General features: G+C 50.0%; 1 protein-coding gene across 1 annotated transcript; it reads left to right on the forward strand.

Moving 5' to 3' along the window:
- Positions 1-2,859: 2,859 nt before the first annotated feature.
- Positions 2,860-20,847, forward strand: LOC119449945 (uncharacterized). The gene is made up of 12 exons (XM_049666423.1): positions 2,860-3,055; positions 3,817-3,896; positions 5,679-5,826; positions 7,283-7,368; positions 7,842-7,973; positions 8,440-8,533; positions 9,701-10,038; positions 10,671-10,862; positions 13,549-13,684; positions 14,123-14,427; positions 16,158-17,870; positions 18,138-20,847. The coding sequence occupies exons 1-12, from the start codon at positions 2,967-2,969 to the stop codon at positions 20,453-20,455; spliced, it is 5,631 nt and encodes a 1,876-aa protein (XP_049522380.1). The 5' UTR covers positions 2,860-2,966; the 3' UTR covers positions 20,456-20,847.
- Positions 20,848-22,689: the final 1,842 nt, after the last annotated feature.

Consider the following 22,689-nt stretch of genomic DNA (forward strand, 5'->3'; position numbering starts at 1 on the left):
ACGCTGACATACACGGCGTCATTATCGGGCCTTGGCACACTGTTGGCACGGGGCCTTGCGCGTTCGTCACAGATGCGGCTTCTTTTCGTGCATGTCATCGTAACACGCATCGCCCATCTTTCATTCTCTCAAATGAGTGAATCCGTTCCTTGAACCAATCGCAGCGCCTGATAGGCTGCAGACTCTTTTGCGCACAAGAGAAGTCGGGTGCACAAGTCGGGTTCTCTTGGTACTGAGAGGAAGAACGAAGGGCCGACCTCCGCACGAGATGCCGGAACCAGCCATAACGCTTAAGTGAACCAAGATATAATCAAAGTCGACAATCTGGGAGCCCTCGGTCTCGTCCTGCGAAAGGATGGGGCGGGCTCCGTGACGGTCCAAAAACTCCGGAAGACGATCACGCAGGTCGCTCACCTGGTCCGGAGAGTGGCGAGCAGGAAGCATGCGTGACACGCATGACACGGCAGGACACGCTGAGACTGATACAGGCGCTGGTGTTAGGCAGAGTGACTTATGACACCCCTCACCTGGGGCTATAACGAACACGGAAAAGCAAAACTGAACGTACTAATTCGCAGGACGTACAAGGTGGCGCTGGGCGTCCTCGATACCGCTTCGACGAAGAAGATGCTCCAACTGGGGATTCACAATACCTGGCAGGAGCTTCCGGAAGCGCACAAGGCGAACCAAATTGAGCGCCTCAAGCTCACTGAGGCGGGTAGAGCTACGCTCAGGAGACTGGATTACGCGGAACGGTGGAAGGACTAGAGGGTAGCGAAAAAAATGAATTAAGAGGATCCCGTTGCGTCTGAGGGACTCTATCAGGGTGGCGGTGGTACCCGGAAACATGCACCCTGAACACAACAGACGAAGAAGAGAAGCCAGATCTAAGGGACTTGAGAAAGCCCGCTGCAGCGACCTCGACGCGAGTTTTACGGACGTGACCAAGTACCAAAAGAAACACGCGTATACGATCAGCGTTGTGAACTGTAAGGGAGAAGAGATGACGGCATCGACGATCAGGACAAATGACACGGACTCGGCGGAAGAGGTGGCCGTCGTGCTGGTGGCCACGACCTACTGTATAAGAACGAGCCGTAATACTCATGGACTTTCAAGCTGCGTGCAGGAATGTTCAAAAGGGTCGAATATCAAAGTCGGCCCTGGGCATGATTACGAAGCTCAAGCACCCACCGGAAATACACGTCGTCTGGACCCCGACGCACGAGCGGCTCGAGTATACACACTCTACGAGCGACCCCGTCGGACATTGTCTATCGGAGGCCGGACGTCGTCCCCAAGGAGCACTCGGACATACTCATGCACTACCGACTGAACAGAAGACGATATCCTTCACCACACCCCAGGCTGAGCAGAGACGATAGCGGTCGACTTCAGGAGACTTCAGAATAACTCCTTTCCAGATCCCATGCTCCTAAACAGAATGTATACCCAACGAGCTATAAAAAGGAATGCTAGCAATGCAAGGTGGCCGACACCATCTACAACATGGTATATGGGAATGTGACGGCACTGACGTACATCCCACCAAGAAACCAACCGTCGAGCAGTGGGAGGCCCAGGCTGGTCAGCCCCGACCCTGAGGACCAGGCGAGCCTGGTGGACAGGGCGCGGCGCATGGACAGGGCCCATGGTTTCCTGGACGGAGGACGCCGCCCGCCTTGGGTGAAGACGTCGCCTGTTCTTGTGATGGATAAAATTTATTACCACTAAAGAACCCCGGGTAAAAACTTTATTGGGAAAAGGCAAAAAAAAAAAAAGAAAAGGAAAATGTGGCTGGAGCCGGGGTGGTCAAAATGAATCGGGGGATCCTCCACTACAGCGTCTCTCGATCGTATGCCACATGTTGCTTAGGGGCGCCGAAAATAAATAAATAAATAAATAAATAAATAAATAAATAAATAAATAAATAAATAAATAAATAAATAAATAAATAAATAAATAAACCAGTTGACAATAATTTATTCACCCTTTCACTTGATAGTTCATTCGTACACGAAAGAAAAGCGCAACAGGCTATCGAAAGGCGTGCATTAATTCCATGGGCGACATGTTTGAGGCTACACTTATCAACTGATTGCTAAATAAGTGCAACTTATTTCTGAATTTGATACGTCGGCATACTGCCGCAGTGTACTAAATGAAAAGACAGGTGCAGTACAAGCTGCAGCTTCACAATGGACCTGAATGTGTTTATATATCTTTGCGCCGGGGCTCTAATCTATAGAGCAATTAGGTCTGAAGCTAGAATTTTAATTGTTGGTGATAATCGTGATACGATGCAGTGATCATGATAAGATCAATAAAATAGTATACCCTTAAAAAAGCTAAATAAGGAAAGCGTGGACTGGACAATTGGCGCGGTAACATCTGTATGCACGTGTATTAAACACGTAAGCATGAGACATGTAAGCACACAATGCTACAGTACACAGCTGAAGAAGTGAGTACCGAAACATGCGCATCCAAATTGGACTGAACTGTAATGACATCATATGGTATAACACATTCCTTAGGTCGTGCCCGAAAAGCATGCCAAATCACGTGTTGTTGTTATCTGATGATCCTAAAGTCCCAATAAGTTTCGCATTCTGCGACTTTCATTTCAATACGCGTGGTGGCCTGAACCGCATGAATAAAGATAGTTATACTAATAATAGCGAAGGTTAATAACGCGTCACGAATGAAGACTATAGGAAGCATGGTAAAGATATCAGCATGCACCTTGCTTGACAGATGACAGAAGAGAAAGAAAAAAGTACACAAAAAAATTCTGAATGAGAAGTGAAGACAAAGAAAGCCATAAGTGCACGCGCAGAGCGCGCCGCGTGACAGACGCCTCGTTCGGCCTACATCTGCGGCCACGGTTCGGTGTTCTTCCCGCAAGGAGTCCGGGGCGTCGGGCTTCGAGAAAGCTTCCAGATACCGTCAGCGTGGAACCGAGCATGGCGCCTCGAGGGTCGCTTCTTTTCTCGACTGGTGTGGTCTTCTGCGCATTCCTGCAGCTAGTGGTCGGCCAGCTGGAAGCCATGGAGTGAGCCTCACTTGTCATATATATACCTCTCGTTATGTACTTCTCAAACGCGTCTCGTGCAGTGAAGTGGTAGAATGAAGTTCCTATTGAAAACCGTGGATGCTTTTCAAAAGGCGATGAACGCAAATCAGGCGTCTTCTAGAGCGGGATGATTGACCATAGACCTATGCTCGTGACCTCACTGTCGAAAATGAAAGCACATGCCTGTGCTTTCTGGCAAGTGTTTATCGGCACCGTATGAAGCGTGGACGAAATTAGCATAGCACTCGGAACTAAAGTGAAAATAATGGTAATGCAGGCTAAATTGAAAATTGCTCTTGCTGACATACTTGCTATAGTCTCAACGGTGTACAAGACAGAGCAGGCGACAAAATGGCGGAAATACGTTAGTAATTTACTAATACTACAACCCGCCTCCCAGTCTCTGTTTCCAAGCAGTATACAACACAATTTCTGCGGCCCTGGCTCCGAATTTAACAGACGCCACCTTTAGCTATCGAGCACTTCAACGGCGCCTCATATTCCTGTCGTTAATTCAATTTTTACAAGAGTAAAAAATGATGAATAATATTTGAACTAACCTCCTCATTTAACCCTCTCCCCGCCCTGATGGATCCACTTCCTGGGGGCGGAAGCTTTTTATGATTATTTTAATAAACGTTCTAACAACAACAACAAGGTTCTCTGGCCATACGTGCACGTGCATGCCCCGTACATCGCGATGCTCAGCCAGCCTAAAAACGCCTACACTTTTTTACCAGTGCCAGAGATCACTTCGGTATCGTCCACGACATGCACGATCACACCGACGTTCCCAGCAGTACCAAGAGCTCTGATCCAGGTATGAACAACGCTTAATTTGAGAAGCTTTGTCTGCCTATTAGCCCGCTGAACTCCGTGATATGGATTAATGGGACGCTATAGGATTAACGAATATAAACTGGCGTCAGCCATTCAGTGGCGCGACTGTGCAAACGTGCACGTGTCCCTAAAGCCCGTAGTCTGAGCGTCGTCTGTCATACCTCGAGCGCCAGAGCACGACTCGATCGTATATAGCTTTCACTCCAGTGCGACATTACTTTGAAACAAACCATATTTAGATGTGCATGAAAAGGACCCGAATCCATGCGTGCATGCCCTGATCATGCTCCCTTAGCCTGACACGTGAACTTGCCGGTAAATTTGCGGTGTAGAGACGATTTAAAGAAAGCGCGGGGTTGGTGCACGTGATCATGCGTTGCTCGAATACTTCCTATGACGGTGCAGCTTCTTAGTGCATGACGGTACGTTCAGGGCTAATCTTCAAACCAAGCTAAGATGATTAACTTCCTCTGGCTACAATTGAGTGGTTCAGGTTGGCTCTACCTCATCCAACGCATACTAAACGTTCGCCTTAGCAGGCCAGGAGCTTAACATGGTCGATAGGCTAATCGGCAAAAAGTTATGGGAAACAAAGCAGGACGTTGCGATGCTGCAGTGGCCCGTTTAACAGCAGTGTGCTTGCCACTGCAAAAAAAGAAAAAAAAAGAAAAGAAAAACGGCGGTAATGCAGTTCCACTCAACGTGAAAGCTGGGGAAGTGCGGAGCAGGGATTCGCCGGTGTTTCCCTTGTGTTTATCCTGTTTTATCCTGTGTTTATGTTTTGTTTAGCAATCCATCCGTTTTGACACCTGTAGTAAGCAACAACTGGTGGGATGGAGCCAAACCACCACGCACATGGAGCCAAAGCCTTTGCTGATGATAGTTAGAAGCGATTTTAACGAATTTCTGTTAATTAATGCGCTTAATGCTTGATTATTTCTGTCTTTCAAATTATTCTGGATCATATTAGTTTATTCTGAACCGGTTTTGGTCAATTCTGCACTTGTTTTGACCCTGTTTTGAGCACTTGTTTTTGAGCGTGATCACGCGATAGACGCTGACAGCCCGGGCACCTAAAGTGCTTCGCACTTAAAAAAGAAAAAAAAAAAAAATAGTCGCAGGTTCGCTCGAAAAACGCCTCTGGCAGCAATGGACCTTGCGCGCAGATGCTGCTTGCCGTTCTTGTACTCTATTTGGCCATTGTTGAGATCCATACTGACATTTGGCCATTGTTGAGAATACAGGAATCTCTTTCAAGTTAGCCATGGGGCTTTGTTGGAAAAACTTAATGTTTTAGATTCTCTTCAATGGCTATGGGAGGTGCTTGGAGAAATACCGATTAGCATGGAATGATATTTAGATAGCGCAAAAAAAAAAAAAAAACACGGATCCAAATACCATACCATGATGACCGACCAACAAGCCCACATCGCCACCTTACCGAATCTGGCCCTTGCGCCAATAAAATCCATTGATAATCATCATCATCCGATTAGCGTTGACCTCGTGACATCACAACGTACACCATAATTAAGACGCCCTATAGCGTTGGCCTTTATTCGTTTTTTTTTCTTTTTTTCTTTTTTTTTTTTTACCTTTCCGCCCTCTTTAATGATGTGGCTGTGGTCAAGAATCGATCGCGCAACTGCGGAAACTGACCCAGTGGTACGAATGTCGATATGATATGAAACCACTGCAATATAATTTATGGAAACATCTTTTTGATGATGCCTCTTTTGTTTTGTTATCGCTCGCCGAACAGACTTTACTGCGGCGACATTGGTTGCTAAACCACTGAGCACCACCAACGCGTCCAACGGGACACCAGGGACTGCATTGCCCCTCGGCTTCGGTTCGGATTGCTCGCACGAAGGACAGTGCAACGCACTTCTCGGTCTCGCCTGCATCAGGTGCGTCCACTGCAACTCTTTCAGGGGCGTAACCTGGGGTAGGACTACACCGTATACCCCAGTGGGGTAGGGCGTAACCGAGCACGTCCCTCCCAATAGCCGAAATAAATTCCTGGCTACGCCACTGTCCCTATATTTTAGACGAATGTGTCAACCGTCTTTAAATTTTGCCTCTGAGTGACTTAACTGACGAAATTCGAAGGCTTTAAGAAAGATTGCTAAGGGTGCTACGAATTTCTAAGGTTTTCATAGCGGAGTGCTATAGCTTCTGGATCACTGCCGATATGTGTGTGCGTGTTTTTCTTTTTTTTTTTTATTCCTGCTGGGCGCACGTCAATATAGTAGCCGTTATACTGCCTCCTACTGGACCCCGGAAGGTTATCATTGTAGTTGTAATGTGAGTGAAACGCATGAATCTTTCTCGTTCCTGCAGTTATACAGGAACGAGAAAGCCACTGCGGTTCGCGAACGCGCCAATGCGATTAAAGATAAACGGGTTCATATTATTTCTGCGATCCTTGTGGCGGGCCGTTAGGGGCCGGTCGCTTCACTTCTGCAAGGTGACGCTCGCATATTTTCTCATATCAATTTGCTGCGCAGAGCGCTATTTATAGTAGCTATGATAATTGTTCTGTGAACTAATGTTAAGTTAAAAAAGTCGCAGTTTCGCTCGAAAGGACAATCGTTAATTGCGATAGCAAATTAGTAGATAGTTATACGGAGTAAGGATAGTAGATTTATCGGCTGTATTAACTTGGACATATTCGCTTACTAACTGAATTAACAAGCATGATGCCAGCGCGCACAAGCAAACATGTGTAGGTCACACTGGATGGCCGTAGACAACCGCTGTCAAAACGCTGGCGTACGTGAAACGAAAACTGATCGGCGAAATCACAGCGCATACGAAGGTAGGAGCCGTGTGCAGATCGCTTTCAAGATACGGTGCGCGCGACCGCCCGCATCCGCGCAAAGTACAAGTACGCAGTTGCTGGCAGATGTAGAAGCTGCACCCCCGCCCTCCCGCGCTGCCTTCCCGCTTTCTTCCTTAGCGTGCGAGATTGAGTCGCCAGTTCCCCTTACGCCGGTCGCAAGGTACGCAGTTGGTACCGCAGCACAACGTCGCCCCCTCCCTCCCATCCCCCCACGGCCTTTCGCGCGACGAAAGACGTCACGATTGCTCTCCTCCGTGCGTTCGCTCTCCGTGAAAGCGCGCGTCCCTCGTGCGCGTTCACTCACACATACAGGATATGGCGCGCGGTGACGATTTTATCGCCCTTGGACTTTATACGGAACTTCACGGCGACGGCGATGACAACGCCGACGGCAGGAATACGCTTGGAGTGCCCATATAATTGCTATCGCAATAAAACAGCCACCCGAGAATAGTGAACTATATTTTAGATACGGCGAAGTCCAGTTCCTGACTGAGAGTACGTGTCATGCGCGTTTGCAGCAACGAGAACCGCGCGCCAAAGTGTGCCTGCACTTCATCGACACCCGTCTACATCAATGAGGGTGGCGTCCAGAAGTGCGTCCGAGGTGAGAATACGGGTCTTGGTGGTGCTCTATATACTAAAGGATTTCATACCGTATACTCGTATATCGTCTCGAAAGCGAATCAGCAGTGATTTTTAGCCCACTTACCGATCTTTTGACGATCATTTTTTAGAACAGTAAAAATAACGAGCTTGCCCTCGATTTTACAAATGTTACAAATCCCGACGTCCCACGATTTAGGAAATTGTGCTGCCAGCCTGCGGCAGTGTTTTACTGCATTGATCGAAGAGTGACACCCCTTACGGACGTTATAGGCTACGATATTTTTGGTCTCAAATGCGAGTTAATTCGTTCGTTCTGGATGATTTAATCTGCGCCTTGGCGGTAGCGAAAGAAATGTCAGCCTTTCGCTTACAATGCGATTCACTTCTCTTTTCCTTGACACTAAACCCGAAACTAAACCCAACAACGCAAGGACTCTATTGTCTGAATGCGCGCGCTTGTGAACGTTGCAGCCAAAAACCTCAACGAAGCGTGCGTCAGCAACCAGGAGTGCAGCTTCGGCAACCCGAACGTGCTGTGCATCAACTCCTTCTGCAACTGCTCGCACCCGTTCGAGTTGACACCAGCGAGACACTGCCTGCTGCGTGAGTGTCCTTCAAGGATTTTCGCGCCGCGAGCTATAGGCCAGGGTGGTCGACGCATCCATCTTTATACCATCGGATTATCATCAGCGTTGAAGCTTCCAAAGACGACGATATTGTATTAAGGGGGAGTCATGGTGCAACTGCATGGTCCGGCATGTGACAAAGTATTTTATCGATTTTAATCGGATTTGCAAAAATTTCCGGTGGATGTTTCATGACGTACCTTGGCTAAAAGCCGAACATTTTGAACCCGGTATGACGTAATCTGAATAGCATTATCCACCGCATATAGTCGATGACCCGCCAACCACAGTGCGACATGGCATGCGTGGGGAAGGTGATCGCGTTTCATTTTTGGACCATTTCGCGTCTTTTAACGATTGCCTTATACTATAGCGTGTGCTTGTTGATTTTCACTTCGAGGTGTTTTGAGTATTGCACTGCAACTGCGCACATATCATTACAGCTTCGAGTCAAGGAGGCGACATCTTTACCATCGCCCTTAGCGTGATGCTGGCCTTGGCTTTGCTGCTCCTTGTTGCTGGATATGCGTATCAAAAGTAAGCATGAAATTCAGCATGTCTGCGGTTTCCACACAGAGTTCACTATTCAGATGATCCAAACAGTTTGTCGAAGCTTACTTATGCTTGCTCGCGTGCTCGCTAATGAGTAGTTAAGGTAACTTGCATTTGCAGTTTACGCTATAGATGAAACGAAACCAGCAAGCCCGCCTATAATTCCGCTGCACCGCACAACCACGGTGTATAGTCGGCGTTAAGGGGCTTTAGTCGGCGTCAGCCTACAGCGACGTCTAACGGTAGTTGCTGGGCCCAAACAGCGACGTCTAACGGTAGTTGCTGGGCCCAAACGTGCCCAGCAGCTACCGCTAGACGTCGGACCCAGCAACTATAGCGTTAGACGTCGCTGGCTGCCTCCGGAGCGCCCCGGCAGCCGCTGTTCCCGCACCCTACACACACAGGTGACGCCGACTGTATACGTGTGCCTTTGAGCGAGACGTCAGATGTACGGGTGAGCTAAACAAGCTATTTTACGTCGCCGCGAAAGCTGCTACAGTCGCCACGAGTTTCGCGTTTTGCAGGTTTTTGTGGCCGACCTTAACAGATTGAACTCGGGCAACCCTGGGACTTTTTCAAGGTCGCCAATTCACATATAGCACCCGGCCTTCATGCTATATGCCCTCTATTCATACACCAAGCTACAGTTGTGCTTGAAAACTCTGCGAGCTAAGCTACGTTTTTTTTTTTTTTTTAAGTTCTAGATGTGCAAACTTCATCTGCCTATATATAGGACACGGCGGTGTTCTGAACGAATAAAGATCTCGGAGCTTCCGGACCCATTTCGTGTTGTTTCGTCACAGGCAGCCCCTGCCTCCATTGCTTCATTTAGCTTATGTATTTCAAATGCGCGCGCTGTATAGTCGGCGATTACACTCGTTCAAACTGCACCACGGATGCACTGCATCTTTGCTCCATTCGCGTCACATTTCTTGCGACGATGGGTTTCGTGTTATTCGATGCCTTCGAATGTCTATCAAGCCTCTGGTCTCGACAACGCGTAAACAAAATCTATTTATAAAAGAGTGGTCTACTGCAAAACAATAGTGTTGGCAGGCGCGTTGAAGGCGGGACACGTGCTTGCCCTGTAAAGCTATAGCTGCTACTCCGAAGGTGCGAAACCGAAAGTATATGCGTTCGCGACGCATGCAGGATGGTGCGCGAGCGTGGCAGTTCCAGCGGCAGCAGCTCCAACAACAGCAGCAGCAGCAGCCGCCGCTCGAAGCGCAAACGGAAGCGCAACGCAGACGCCTCGACCACGTCTTCGACGACGTGCATTCTGGCCAAGGACGCGCCCTGGCCGGACGTCGACAACGAGGAGGTATACTCGGCGGGGGACGATGAAGGCAGCGAGGCCCACGGGGAGTCGAGGAGACAGGCGCGCGTTGTCCAGCGTGGCTCGCACTTGCGGGAGCCGTCGTTGCCACCTCGTCATCCGCCCCGTTACATCAGTGCTGCCAAGGGTCGCAAGGTGTGCACAATTCGAACCCGTAAACTAAATTACTCGATGAGGCGGTCATTACTTCTACGAGAAATCGAAATGCGTAATCGAATAATCAACGTAAATACACTAATTAGCTTTTTAATTAATCACTTTACGGCACATATTTCAATTGTTGCTTGTGAGTGAGGCACATCCATAAAGTTTCCTAATATTACTGGATAGACCTGTGGCGCTATAGTGTCTACTGAGCCGCAAGAAGGGCAGTTCAGCCAGTTTGGGAATGATGGGTATAGTACATGGATTTGCCTATAAACTTCGTCCTTCTGGCTTTAAATGGCTTCTTGACATTGCAAAGTGATCATTTTTAAGAAAGTACTGCGTTATAAATACGAATTATAAGTAATATATGAAATATACATAATTAAACAACCATTATTAAAATTGTCCGACGGCACGATTTGAACACAGGCCCTCCAGCACAGAATCTGATACCGACACTGAAACCATTACGACACTCACGCACACACTTGTGGTGAACGCGGTTTAAATCATGGATCCGGGACCTCAAGGAGGTGCGCGCATTTACCGCTACATCGCCACGGAACTTTATACATTGTTGTGTCACATCTTCTGGATGGCCAGACTTCGCGGAACATAGCACTTGAGCGCACTCGTCAGCTGGGTGGTTGCAGATCGCGGGTTTGCCGACGGTGCAAGAGGCCGAAGTTTCCTCTTCCGAGGACGACGAGCAGCTGCACTCCAGCGGCAGCTCCGTCGCCGACAAGCCGGAAAGAGACCCGCTTGCCACGCCGCGGTACCGGACATGCAAGGGGGGACGACACCTGCCCATCCTGGCCGAGCGAAGGACAGGTAGGCCTTTGCTCTTACGCGACGCTTTGCACATATAGAGCGTTGTGGGACGCCGAAATAACCTTTCCGTATACTATTACCGATCCACGAAAAAAAAATTCTCATCCAACAGAGAGTACCATGAAGCTACTAAGGAAACCCATACGGATTCCCCAGAGAATACTAAGAAAAATTCGCCTTTGTCCGGGCACAGCACCAGCGCCTTTCGGTGCGCGGTTGCTATACCATGTGAGTTAACCAGGAGGCCATAGGAAATCGCAGAGTGAGGCCGAATTTATCGACGACGTGAAGCTCAAGGACATGACATTCGCCAATCATACGCACACCCGATTTGTCATGTACCGTTCTCGTTTATATACCGGAGCGCCGGCAGGTGTCCCTGTATATGGCTAGCCATATTCTGTAACACTATAAGGTATACCATTGCTGATAGCAGCACCGCACTACGCCCTGTTGTGCCACAATGTATTTCCGTATAGGTTAGTGATCATTGTCCGGCCGACGCGTTTACACGATCTGCTATGTAGAACATAGCCATCGAAATTTGTCTTGTGTGCCATAGTCGAATCCAGCGTTTCAAGATCGCGTCACCATCACCAGCGTGCATATCCAGTATTTCGCAAATGGTGTGCGTTCGTTGATATACAATTCCCTAAAATTTCACTCTTAAGTGGCGGGGTCGCAGTTTTGGAATAGCGTTTAGGGTTGTCAGTCTCGTAGCGTGAGCGCGGAGGCTGGGGAAGATAGAAAGGACGCGAAAGTAGAAAGCGGGTGCCGACACCACTTTCATGTTTTCGCACGAGCTCCCCGTGACGTCGCAGTGCACATATATGCTTCGGACTACAGTTAATCGTCCATAAATAAAAGAAATGCACATTCAACGGACATGTTGGAATACATGCGAAGCGAAGTGTTAACGCGATAGCGTTAAGGGCCCCGTGTCGCAGAAAATCTGGCGTCGGCGTGGATGTCTGCGTCCATGGCGGAGAAAATCATCCCGAACCACCCCGACCGCGCAGGCCCTCCACGTGGTCTAAGGTTTTGGTGAACAAAAATTGAATTTCTCACAGTGAAATCCGTCATAAAAATGGTAAAGTATACGACTTAACCACAACCTACAGACATGGTATCGTCGGATTGTAATTTGAATGTACGAGAAAACATAATTCCGTTACGAGGAAAACACAAACCCCTTTTCTAGCATTTCTACCATACCAAAAACGGCGCGCTCGGGTAGTTTACTTGCGAAAATGCTATCCAGATGGCGTCGCAGCCTCGGCAGGTCGAATTGGGACTTCGCCTGCTTAATGCGTTTTGGACACGCGCGCCCGTCGGGGCAATAGCAAGCAATTAATAAAGTAATAAAAAAGGTGCTAGGACCCTCACATTTTAGTATAAGACGACTTATATTGCCCCTGGAAAAACGTCTTCCCAGCAATGCATTTCTCTTTAAAAGTGAAGTATGCTTGGTCTTTGTAAGCAGGCTTTCCCACGTTCTGGTATGCAGTGAAGCATACTAAAAGAAAAATACGATGCGAACGGGGCCCGATAACGCTATCGCGTTCCACTCTTAAAGGCGAAGCTTAAACGTACTCCAATTTTTTAGTGAAGCGGGCGGTTAACCAAGTTCTACATATAACGAGCGTACAGCAACTCAGTTTATTTTCATTCCATATGCAATGTGTAATCTCATGCAATATTTATGTTTGTGTGCCGCAAAAAATAATTATCGGGCAATTTTTATATTTATGGACGGCACCGTTCATAAGCTACGTCGAAATACAAACACCAAATCAGGCGGATGCATATAGATGCATACAGATACCGATCGACCCAATAGCCGTGCCAAGTCGTCTTAATCCCCCCCCCCCCCCCCCCTGCGCTTTTCCGTAAGATAACAACTTGGATTCTTAGACGTAAACATTCATTACAAGGTAAGCAAACGCTCAACCTGTCCTCTTTTTCGATCTTTTCGTCCATACAAGGCACTCAAATACGCGACACACAGACATGCGTGCGTACGCATGTATGTATTATTATAATATATACTATCAAATTATTATATATAATATGAAGATATTATTTAACATGTAGAATTTGTCCGCTTTGGATGATCTAATGGATGCCGTTTACAGTACCGCGATAGCTGTTCTTGTTGCAGATCTATTAATTTGTAAACTTCGTGATTCTATTTTTAACGCGATAGCGTTTAGGGCCCCGTGTCGCAGAAAATCCGGTGTCGGCGTCGGCATTGCCGCCCGCACCCGAGAAAATCATCACCAACCACGCAGGCCCTCCAAATATATTTTACCGCTAAAGTTGCTCACACTTTGTCTTGCATTCTTTACAAATTTATTCATCGGAATATTGAGAGTGACAGCCCTTAGACAATTGTCATGAAATAAAACATCGACAGCGCATGCATTTTATGCTAAATCTTCTCAGGCTGAAATATTAAAGGTGCAAACAATAAAAGAAGGCCGGCCCACGCTAAAAAAGAACACATAACAGAGAACAACTCACACAATAACCTCAGAAACCAGGCAGGCTCTAATTATAAATCGAACTTTATGCTTCTGTAGCGCAGCACATTTATCCTAAAAGAATGCTACAGTGATCCGGAATCTATCCAGTGTGTGCCTGCGAGGAATGCATCTACTCACCAGATTATGACTTCATTTTTTAGGTGTCGAGCTCGGCTACAACGAACCCGACTGCAGCTGCTCATCCCCAATGCACACGCTTCGGCCCAAGGACGAGCAGATGCAAAGGGTCCTCGACAAGCAGCAGGTCGTGGTGACCATCGAAACGCACAAACGAAGGTAGGTACGCTAAACGTAGTCAGTCCTGAAGTATGTATATATATATATATATATATATATATATATATATATATATATATATATATATATATATATATATAAGAAGGCTACGTATACTAGGTTCTTCACACTACCGCGCAAGGGATATGTCGTTAGCTGCGATATAGAGATGCAAAGTGTGTAGCCATAGTGTCATTATTGGACGGGAAGCCCCATACCTTCTTTAAGGTCCAGCTCAGTGATATATGCACTGGAAGCTAGCGTCGCGCAGAATTTACTTCGCTTTGTTAATGCCATTTGCTGCGCATCAGATCTCTCGACCGGCACTGAGCATAGGCGAGCGCGTAGACAAACGCTTGGATGAGGTATGTATACTAAAACAGCACAAGAAAGGGTCTAAGGCCCTCTGGCGTATCCTGCTGTGCTGTGGCTTCCCAGATCCCTCGGAACGGCCCCAAGCCCCCCGCCCATAGTGTCGCTGCGGAGGCGAGAGCTTCCTCCGTCGGAGTCCACGGACGACTCATTCATGAAGGACCTCAAGCGCCGGCTCAGTCTCAAGGCTCGGTTCAGCGACGACCTCTGTGGAATGACGTCGGCGATGCGTTCGGCGTCCGCCGAACCAACGCGTGTCACTGCTGGTGCCGTTCAGTGCGACGTCGCTCAAGGCACTCCGGCGGAAGCTGCTCCACAGAAGGCGGCGACGGTCGCCAAGGCGCAGCGAGACGCCGAACCGCCGACTACTGGTGAGATATTTCTGTCATTGCTGAAAGCGCGGTTCTTGCGAATACGAAGAGGCTGGCTTTGGCTTATTTGCTAAGACCAACATGGAAGCGGTCCTAACAGAATCTCGTAGGGCTAGTGTGCACGGCCGCATATCAGCTGGAGGCAGAGGAACCGGGCGCAATCCAGGTATCATTCAATGCCTATCTATCTATCTATCTATCTATCTATCTATCTATCTATCTATCTATCTATCTATCTATCTATCTATCTATCTATCTATCTATCTATCTATCTATCTATCTATCTATCTATCTATCTATCTATCTATCTATCTATCTATCTATCTATCTATCTATCTATCTATCTATCTATCTATCTATCTATCTATCTATCTATCTATCTATCTATCTATCTATCTATCAGCAACCCAAGTTGTCTTCCAGCTAGGGCGACTGGGTTTGTGATCATGGTCGGGGTGCCGTCATGGTCATTCCATCGTCGTCATTTGACTCTCGTCGTGCTGTAGTCGTCACGCCTACAACACTAATCAAGTGGTTTAAGTTGTCTAATAGCTCGGGCCACAAGGTATGTGCTCATAGTCGTGATGCCGCCGTAGTCGTTGCATCGCTGTCATTTCAGATTTGTCGTTCGACTCTCGTCGTGCCGTCGTTGTCAGGCCATCGTCATCATACATTCGTCGATCGTCATGGCACTGTCGTCACGCTTATGACTGGGATGCCGCCTTGTTCATTCCATGCCCGATGCCGGCCCCCTTGGTTGTCGTACCATCATTCCGTCGTGGTGGGTGCCATCGTTATCCGTTCCACTTTTGTCATCTGGTTGTCATCATACCGTCTTCGTCAATCCATTGTCTTCATGCCGCGGGCGTCGTCACGCTGTCCTCGTTGTACCATCGTCGTCATTTGAGAATCGTCATCTCGTTGTCGTCAAGCCGTCGTTGTCATACCTCCTTTGCATTTCCATCGACGTAATTCTGTCTTCATCATTCCGTATCGTCGGCACTGCGTCGTCGACATACATTCGTCATGCTCAGTGGCGATTTTGGCAAGCCAGTGCCACAGCAATGTGGGCTGATACCAGGATAGTGTATATCGTATATATAGCCGAAGCAAGGAAAGTCTCAGAAGGACCATCGCAGATATTAAAACAAAAACGTTAGTTCAGCAATACTGTGTGCCGCCACATTGCTTGAATGCTAATCGCATTACCGTTGACAGTCATCGTGAGATGGGTTCTGCCATAATTTTTAGCATTGTCCGAGTCGGATGAGTTCGCAGGCGAAAGGTATACTTAGCTATAGCGTCTCTAGCCATGCTTATTGCTGCGCTTCCCTGTGTATGCCAACACCGCAATATCCGAGCTCTGCTTTCGTTTGCTGCCAACTTTTACTTGCCAGAGTCAAAATGACTTGTTACATTTGCTTGCCTCTTTTCGCACAGAGCCGCATAGTCATTTTGGCTGTTTTCTAGACAGTGACCGGGTTTCAGTTGTAAGTGGCTCCTCATATAGACACGAGTGCACGTATGCGCACTGCAATAAGCATACAACACTCGGCTGGCCACATTGTGTGCATTTTTCTCCCCGCCTAAAGACATACCCCATTTTGTACATGTGTACCTATAAGACACGTTGCAGTATAGTTATCGCACATGTATTCAACTGTAGAATATTGAGTCAGGTGAGCACTTTCTTAACGTATGACGCTTTAATGAGTCATTCATTCACCCAGGAGTGACATTCGGCACCAGTGTTCCTGTTCACGGGTTCACCGTGTCAACCAAAGCAGCAAAAAAGCAGATTGCTGACATCGAGCACCGGGAATCAGGACCGGCGAAGGCGATCGAAAAAGCTGCGGGAGCTGACAATACCTCGCAGCTGGACCGGGATCATGGCACTGCAGAAGCCCAGCCTCCATTACAGTTAGCCGATAAGAAAGGCCACTTCAGCGCAATGCCGGACAAAAGCTCGTTGAACGCGGGCGCGCACAACGCGAAGAGGAGGCGCGCATCCTCGCCACCTGTTTTAACAAGTTCCGGCAATGATGGCAGAACAGAACCAAACAAAACGAACACAGTCTTACCTGCACCCGCTGCTCAAGCCGACAAGGTCGAGATCAACGTGACTCGGCAAAGTCGGATACCAATCGCAGTTTTCCCTGCCAGCACGCATTTCGATAAAAAGGGAGACAAAGTGCAAATGCAGTATCCGGAACCGAACACTGCTAGCGTACTGACCGAGTTAGATGCTGCAAAACCACTTTCAGAAAACAGCATCATCAACAAGCGTCCCGGGCTGACTGTTCCCATGGGTACGAATGCTTGTGTGAGCTCACCGGAAATCGCTGGCTGTAAGACAACCACTCAAAAAGAAAGGCTGGAAGACGAGCTTGTCGACGCTGGCGCGGGGAAAATGCAGCAGAAGCAAAGTGACCACCTCAACATCGAAGAAGTCGGTGAATTGGCTCGCCTACTTTCTAGGCTCATAAGAAAACACGACAACTTGGAGCATACTTCGTCATCCGAAGACAGCGCGATCAGCTCTGCTCAGCGGCCGCTCAAGCGCAAGCGGGACAGGGCGAAACGCTCTCGCAGCGCCTACGGCGCGATGAAAAAGGGCTCGGTGATCACAGAACCCGCCGAAGTGAGTTCTGTGGGAACCTGCTTTCAGCAGTTCGCTAACGTCATTACCGGCAAAGTTAATCAGAAGTCAGTAACTCAGAAATCTGCTTTGCCAGTCCAGCCTGACGACAGCATGGCGGAACTTTCGCAGGAGCCGACCATTAAGCAAAAACTGCTTAGCATGGAGGAAGTTGTGCGCAAGACAGCAGAGCCGGAGACACCAGAGCTGATAGAAGCAGCGTCTGGTAAAGAGCTCGATAACGAGAAGCAAAAGACACCCTTAGAGGCTGATCGGCCTTCTCTGAACCAGACCACAGAAAGCACGATCAGTAAAATGAAGTCACAAGAAGAGGTCACGCCTGCAGAGCAGTCGTCCCTGCAGACGACAGTCAGAGAGAGCAGCGCCGACGATGCAAAGTACGGCAGTGACAGGATAGGCGGGAGAACCCCAGAGCCGATACCAGTAAGCGTGCCTCAAGACTGTCGCGGCTGGGTCCCTATTGGGGCCGCTTACGCTGCACAAAGGCCGCCTAAGAGTGGGGCATCATTAGGGCTGACCGAACTGGTCGGAAATACCAGTGGAGCTAGGGACATTTCGCTGACTTTCTCGGACGTCGGTGGTATCCGAAGCGTGCTCCGAAAGAAACCCTCGGCGTCCTCCACTCCGTCAGAGACTACACCGTCGCTTTCAGCGCAAAAGCCGTACCAGGAGTACATGGCGAAGCAGCTACAGCCTCCGGTACACTTCGCCGAGAGGCCGTTCGCGGAAGTCCTCGCCAGCATGGAGAGCGAGATGACCAGCATGTTCAAAGACGACGCGACAAGTAAGTTGAAGTCAACTATATACATATCGAAATTATTTCTGCACAATATGTGCTCGAGTCTGAACTCAGCCTGAACCATGCCACCAATCCATGTGCGGTCTAGAAATCGCATAGAAACTGTGACTTGATAGAAAAACATTTCCGACCCTTTAATTTGTCGGCCGTTTAATGTTTCGCACACGACAGAAAGTATTCGCGTTCGCGTCTTTTATTTCAACCGGATGAAAATGTTCCTTGCGAATTCGTGTTTTTTTTTTTCTCTCTCAGCTGGCGTTCAGGGCCCCGAAAGAGCGCTCGACAAATCCTCTTCAACCAGCGCTCCACAAAGCTCGACCCAGTCGGCCATGAATGACGAGAACCTCGATGAAGCAGCCATCGAGGGTTCGTCAAAAGGAACCTCCGGGACGGACTCCGGGATAACCGTCGCGAGCGGAGACGTGGCCGATATGTCGGGCCGCGTCGCATCCACTGCAGCCACGCCAGCCGGCAAGGTCCCGGTTTCGTCCAAGGTAGTGACGACGACGACTTCGATCGAAAGCGACGAGGCGTCCAAGGAGACACCGAGGGCGCAGCTCAAATTCTGCGACTCGGACGAAGGCTCGGTGCCACCGTCCGAATCCATGTCGCTTTCGTTCGTCTCCTCCAACTCCAGCTGCAACGCGGTGCACCGCCTAACCGACCTGGCCGACCTTCCAAGGCTGGAGCACAGCGTGGCGGCAGCGACCCACGAGACGGGCGACGGCGGCGTCGTGCTAGGCATGCCGCTGCCCCGGCTGACGTCCTCGTCGGCGGTGCAGACTGAGAGCTCGCGGCAACCCGCGTCATCGTTGACGGAGTGTGGCGTTCAGGCGCAGCTACTGCCGGAGCCAGCGGGTCGTTCTGGCTGTCCCCAGCTCAGGAAGACTCGGAGACGCGACGTCGGCCCTCGCGTGGCCACGGACCGTCCATGGACGGAGGACGTCAAGAAGGTAGTCATGCTGGGCAACAAGCACTACCTGCGTCAGCACGCGGGGCATCGTCCCATGGCCAAGTCGGCGACCACCTTCGACGAGACGCAGTACGTGCTCTTCAAGATCGAGGACCATGTGCAGCCCGATACGACGGCTTCTCCGGTGGCCCGCGAAGCTCCGTACAGCATGAGTACGTCCGGCGAGCTGACTCGGGAAAGCTGCGAGTCCACACTGGAGCTCTTGCTCCGTAGGAGCACCGTTTCCTCGGGAAGGGACGCCGACACGCTGGCGTCTGACGATAACAATTTCGAGCAGCCGCTCAAGCTCAGCGACTTGATCTTGCTGCAGCACCCGGAGGTTGGCCTAGGGAACTTTATTGTAGTCGACTTTTCTAAGGCTGCCGACGCGTCCTCGCTGAGAGCACTTTCCTCGGCCGCGGCTACGCCTGCCGAGGGCGGAGCAGAGCGCCAAGGTGTAGTGCTGGAAACTCAGCCCGAGGACAAGCGGGCGCCGGATTTGAACACCAGCCACAAATCCGGTGCCGATGAGCCGGTGTCCGAGAAGACACGTTCGACGGCAGCTGCAGTCGGGATTTCGCGAGAGCCGTCTCTTGCTGAAGCGGTGGCAGGAGGTAAATGCTCGGATGCTCTCCGGAAGCCCCAGCGCCCGAGCCTCACCACGTCAGCAGCCAAGGCCGCAAACCACGAGCGCCGACTGGAGCAAGAAAGTTCGGGTGCGAAAAGGGGGGCCGCTGAGGCAGCAGTGGCCAGGGCGACGGAGCCGACGGTTCATTTCGCCGCGCCACTGCCGTCGCAACACGTCCTCTTTCTGTCCGATTGCTCCGTAGCCATTCGCCTTCCAGGTGGCGTGATCCGGAGCGTGCATCCGGGGCAGCAGGCCGTCGGCACTGCCTCGCCGCAAGGCAGAGCGGCGATCAGAGCTGACCACAGGAGCCGACAGCTTCTGTTGGCCACGGCCCTGGACGAACCCAGCTTCGAGTCCATCTACAACGCCATCTTGCAGCCGCCGCCCCGAGTGGCCGCCCCTATGGAGCCCATTGCGCCCGGAGACGTTCCAAGCCCTGCAAGGACGACTTCGTCGATGCGGGCCGTCTCGTTCGACGACTCGCTCACCACCGTGGTGCCCCTGGAGCCGCCACCGGAGTCGTTCACGTACGACGCCGCAGACGCGACGGCGGGCTCCGAGCCGGAGGCGCCTTCGCAGTGGCGCAAGGCGAGGCGCCGCTCGAGCCTCTGCCGCTCCTTGTCGGGCTCGCGCCTGCAGGCACCGCCGGCGAGCCCCGGCATCGAAGGTGCCGAAGTCGCGTGCGGCACAGCCCGCAAGATGATGAGGCTCGGCGGCTCTGGCCGGCTGGCGCCTGCGCTGGCTCGCCCTGGTGCCGACAAGGACGCTGGCGCGGAAGGCGCCGTCCCGGACCGACCAGGCGGCGGCAGCGGTAGGCACGAGACCCCGACTCCGCTGATGTCGCCTTTCTATTCGTTCGAGGACACCGGCTCCGAGCAATCCTTCCTGCCGGACTCAAGCAATTTCGACTGCTCAGGGTCGGTCGCTGCCTCGCAGCGCGGCGACGACCACAAGCAGTGCGACGAAGACCGGGCCCCGCGGCCTGCGTGAACCGCGCCTGTTCGCTGCCCACCGGCAGGATATGTTCTGGCTGCATTCAATTACGCGTAGTCAATAAATGCTCTGAGAAAAGCGAGTGCATAGCTGAACAGAGCAACAGCTGTACGTGTACAATGAAGTCGGAGATCCGAGGCCTCCCCCCCTAATTCAGTGCAACGCGCTGTACATTATACAATTTGATACGTTGATCTTCTTCTATACGTTCACCTTCTTAATTATTTGCATTATATGTATACGTTGTAATATCTAGGTGGGCATATGCGACTTGGCTTTTTAGAAACGTGCAGCCCAAATCTCCTTTAATTTTATTTGTGCCCGTATGGTGTCCTTCAGCAGTGTGTCGAGAGTATATTGTATTCACTGTTTTATGATGCGCTCCTTTCATGCCCTCTAACGCACTACTTAGCGAAATACATCGGAATGCACAATTTGTTTCAATAAAGCAAATATCGGATTACGTCATACGTGTAAGGCCAATGAAATCTCTATGGTGAAACGCTCAGAGTCTCGCGATTTATGAATTTTTTAACACGAAAGTGTTTTATGCCGGGGTCCACCAAGACTTCACTGACGTATTTCCGTCACGGAAATACGTCACACGAACATACACGAACATAATACAAAGAAAGAAACCAGAAGAAAAAGTTCCACAAACATTCAAAATTTGGAAATCGAACCCACGACCTCTCGGTCCGCGACGATAGATCGCCGAGCGTTTAACCCATTGCGCCACAAACGCATTTGCAGAGAGCTACACAGACGCGCCTTATATATCTAACACTCCTCCGTGTACCCGCGCTCTTGCTCGGGGCGGTGCCGCCGCCTACGAGCAGAAAAGAGAAGTACTGCATTATGACACTAACGCGCACCGACAGGTGAACGCTTCGGTGGTCTCAGCACTGCGACGCCTCGATGCCAGCATTCGAAGGGACGCTGGCATCAAGAAGCACTACCAACGCGTTCTCGCAGAAGCACTACTAGGTGGCGTTCACCGTACTCAGCACAGCGGAGCGTGGCCTCCGCAATTAGCTCTGAAAATGTTTCTGAAGTTGATCGCGAAGGCTGCAATTACGACGCGCTGTACGCGCTGATTTGACTCGGTGACGATTCAGTTACGTGCTTTGTCTTGCGCGTTGTATTAGTGTGTCAGTTACGTGCTTCGTCTTTCGCGTTGTGCTAGCGTGTGCAGCGTAGTGCAGCTTCCATATGCACGACGGTTGCTCATGGTCATCGACGTTGGTAGTCGTGATGGAGGAGACGTGCCACCAGGCGTCAGCGTGGGTGCATCAACGCCTAAGGGTGCTTTAGCCACAAAACACCAATAGACATTATATATCAATGTGCAATAAACATTACACTACTTCTGTGAAGACACGTTTCACTTTCGTGTTCTATACCGATTCCTATAGACGTTTTCACGAGGGCGCTTCCGACGGTCTGGCGTGGAGAGTATGTGTCAGTGTTGCCTGTTCGGTCTGGACTGTGAGCTTGCCTTGTGCTTGCATTGCGGAGTGGTAGCTTTCCTTCGATGTTTCCGTTTATTTTTGTCACGAATGACTTACGCTCGTAAATAATGGCATATATACTCATCAAAAGGCTACAGGCCAGCACTGTGCAGTTTATGGGTGCACAAACAACCAGCGGAAAATAACGATTTTGAGGAGTATAGTGTGTCCACAACACAGCACTCCGCGAGACCACTGCCGATGTGATATGTTAACGTTTTGCCGGTTTCCTGCATCACCTGAGGACTTGGCATTTCAGTCTAATGTGAACCAATGCACACATCAGTAAAATAACGCATTTTGGTAAACTTTTTTCGGCACATGTCCCAAGTAGGTTGCGAGAATTGTCAGCTCTTCGATGCAATATTTTCTCGTATGTAGTAGCAGAGGCTACATTTGTTATTCTTTCAAACACGACTTCATTCCACTGCCTAATACGGGGGCCACACGGCGCACTTTTTATCGTGATCGAGGCCGATCTGGGTCGAATTTCTTGGTCGCGATTGGCTTCTTTGCTCAATCTGCGGAAGGGAGCCAATCGCGGTCGAACATTCTGATCCAGATCGGTCTCGATCGCTATCAAAATGACCGCGTGACACCGGTATAACACAAATTGAAGCACTCTGCGAGAGAACTAGTCGGTAAATACACTTCGCAACGATCTGGAAAAATCGTGTCCTATGGAAGATGTGTGCAGACCACCAAAACATTGTCTCTGCG

The sequence above is a fragment of the Dermacentor silvarum genome, chromosome 4, assembly GCF_013339745.2.
Source record: "Dermacentor silvarum isolate Dsil-2018 chromosome 4, BIME_Dsil_1.4, whole genome shotgun sequence".
In the NCBI taxonomy this organism is placed as follows: Eukaryota; Metazoa; Arthropoda; class Arachnida; order Ixodida; family Ixodidae; genus Dermacentor; species Dermacentor silvarum.

Bases quoted from the DNA above. Each gene is read 5' to 3' on its own strand.
- LOC119449945 (XM_049666423.1), top strand. From the start codon at position 2,967: ATGGCGCCTCGAGGGTCGCTTCTTTTCTCGACTGGTGTGGTCTTCTGC. The intron at 8,534-9,700 runs GTAAGCATGAAA...CGACGCATGCAG, and splicing joins GCTGGATATGCGTATCAAAA to GATGGTGCGCGAGCGTGGCA. The intron at 17,871-18,137 runs GTAAGTTGAAGT...TTTCTCTCTCAG, and splicing joins GTTCAAAGACGACGCGACAA to CTGGCGTTCAGGGCCCCGAA.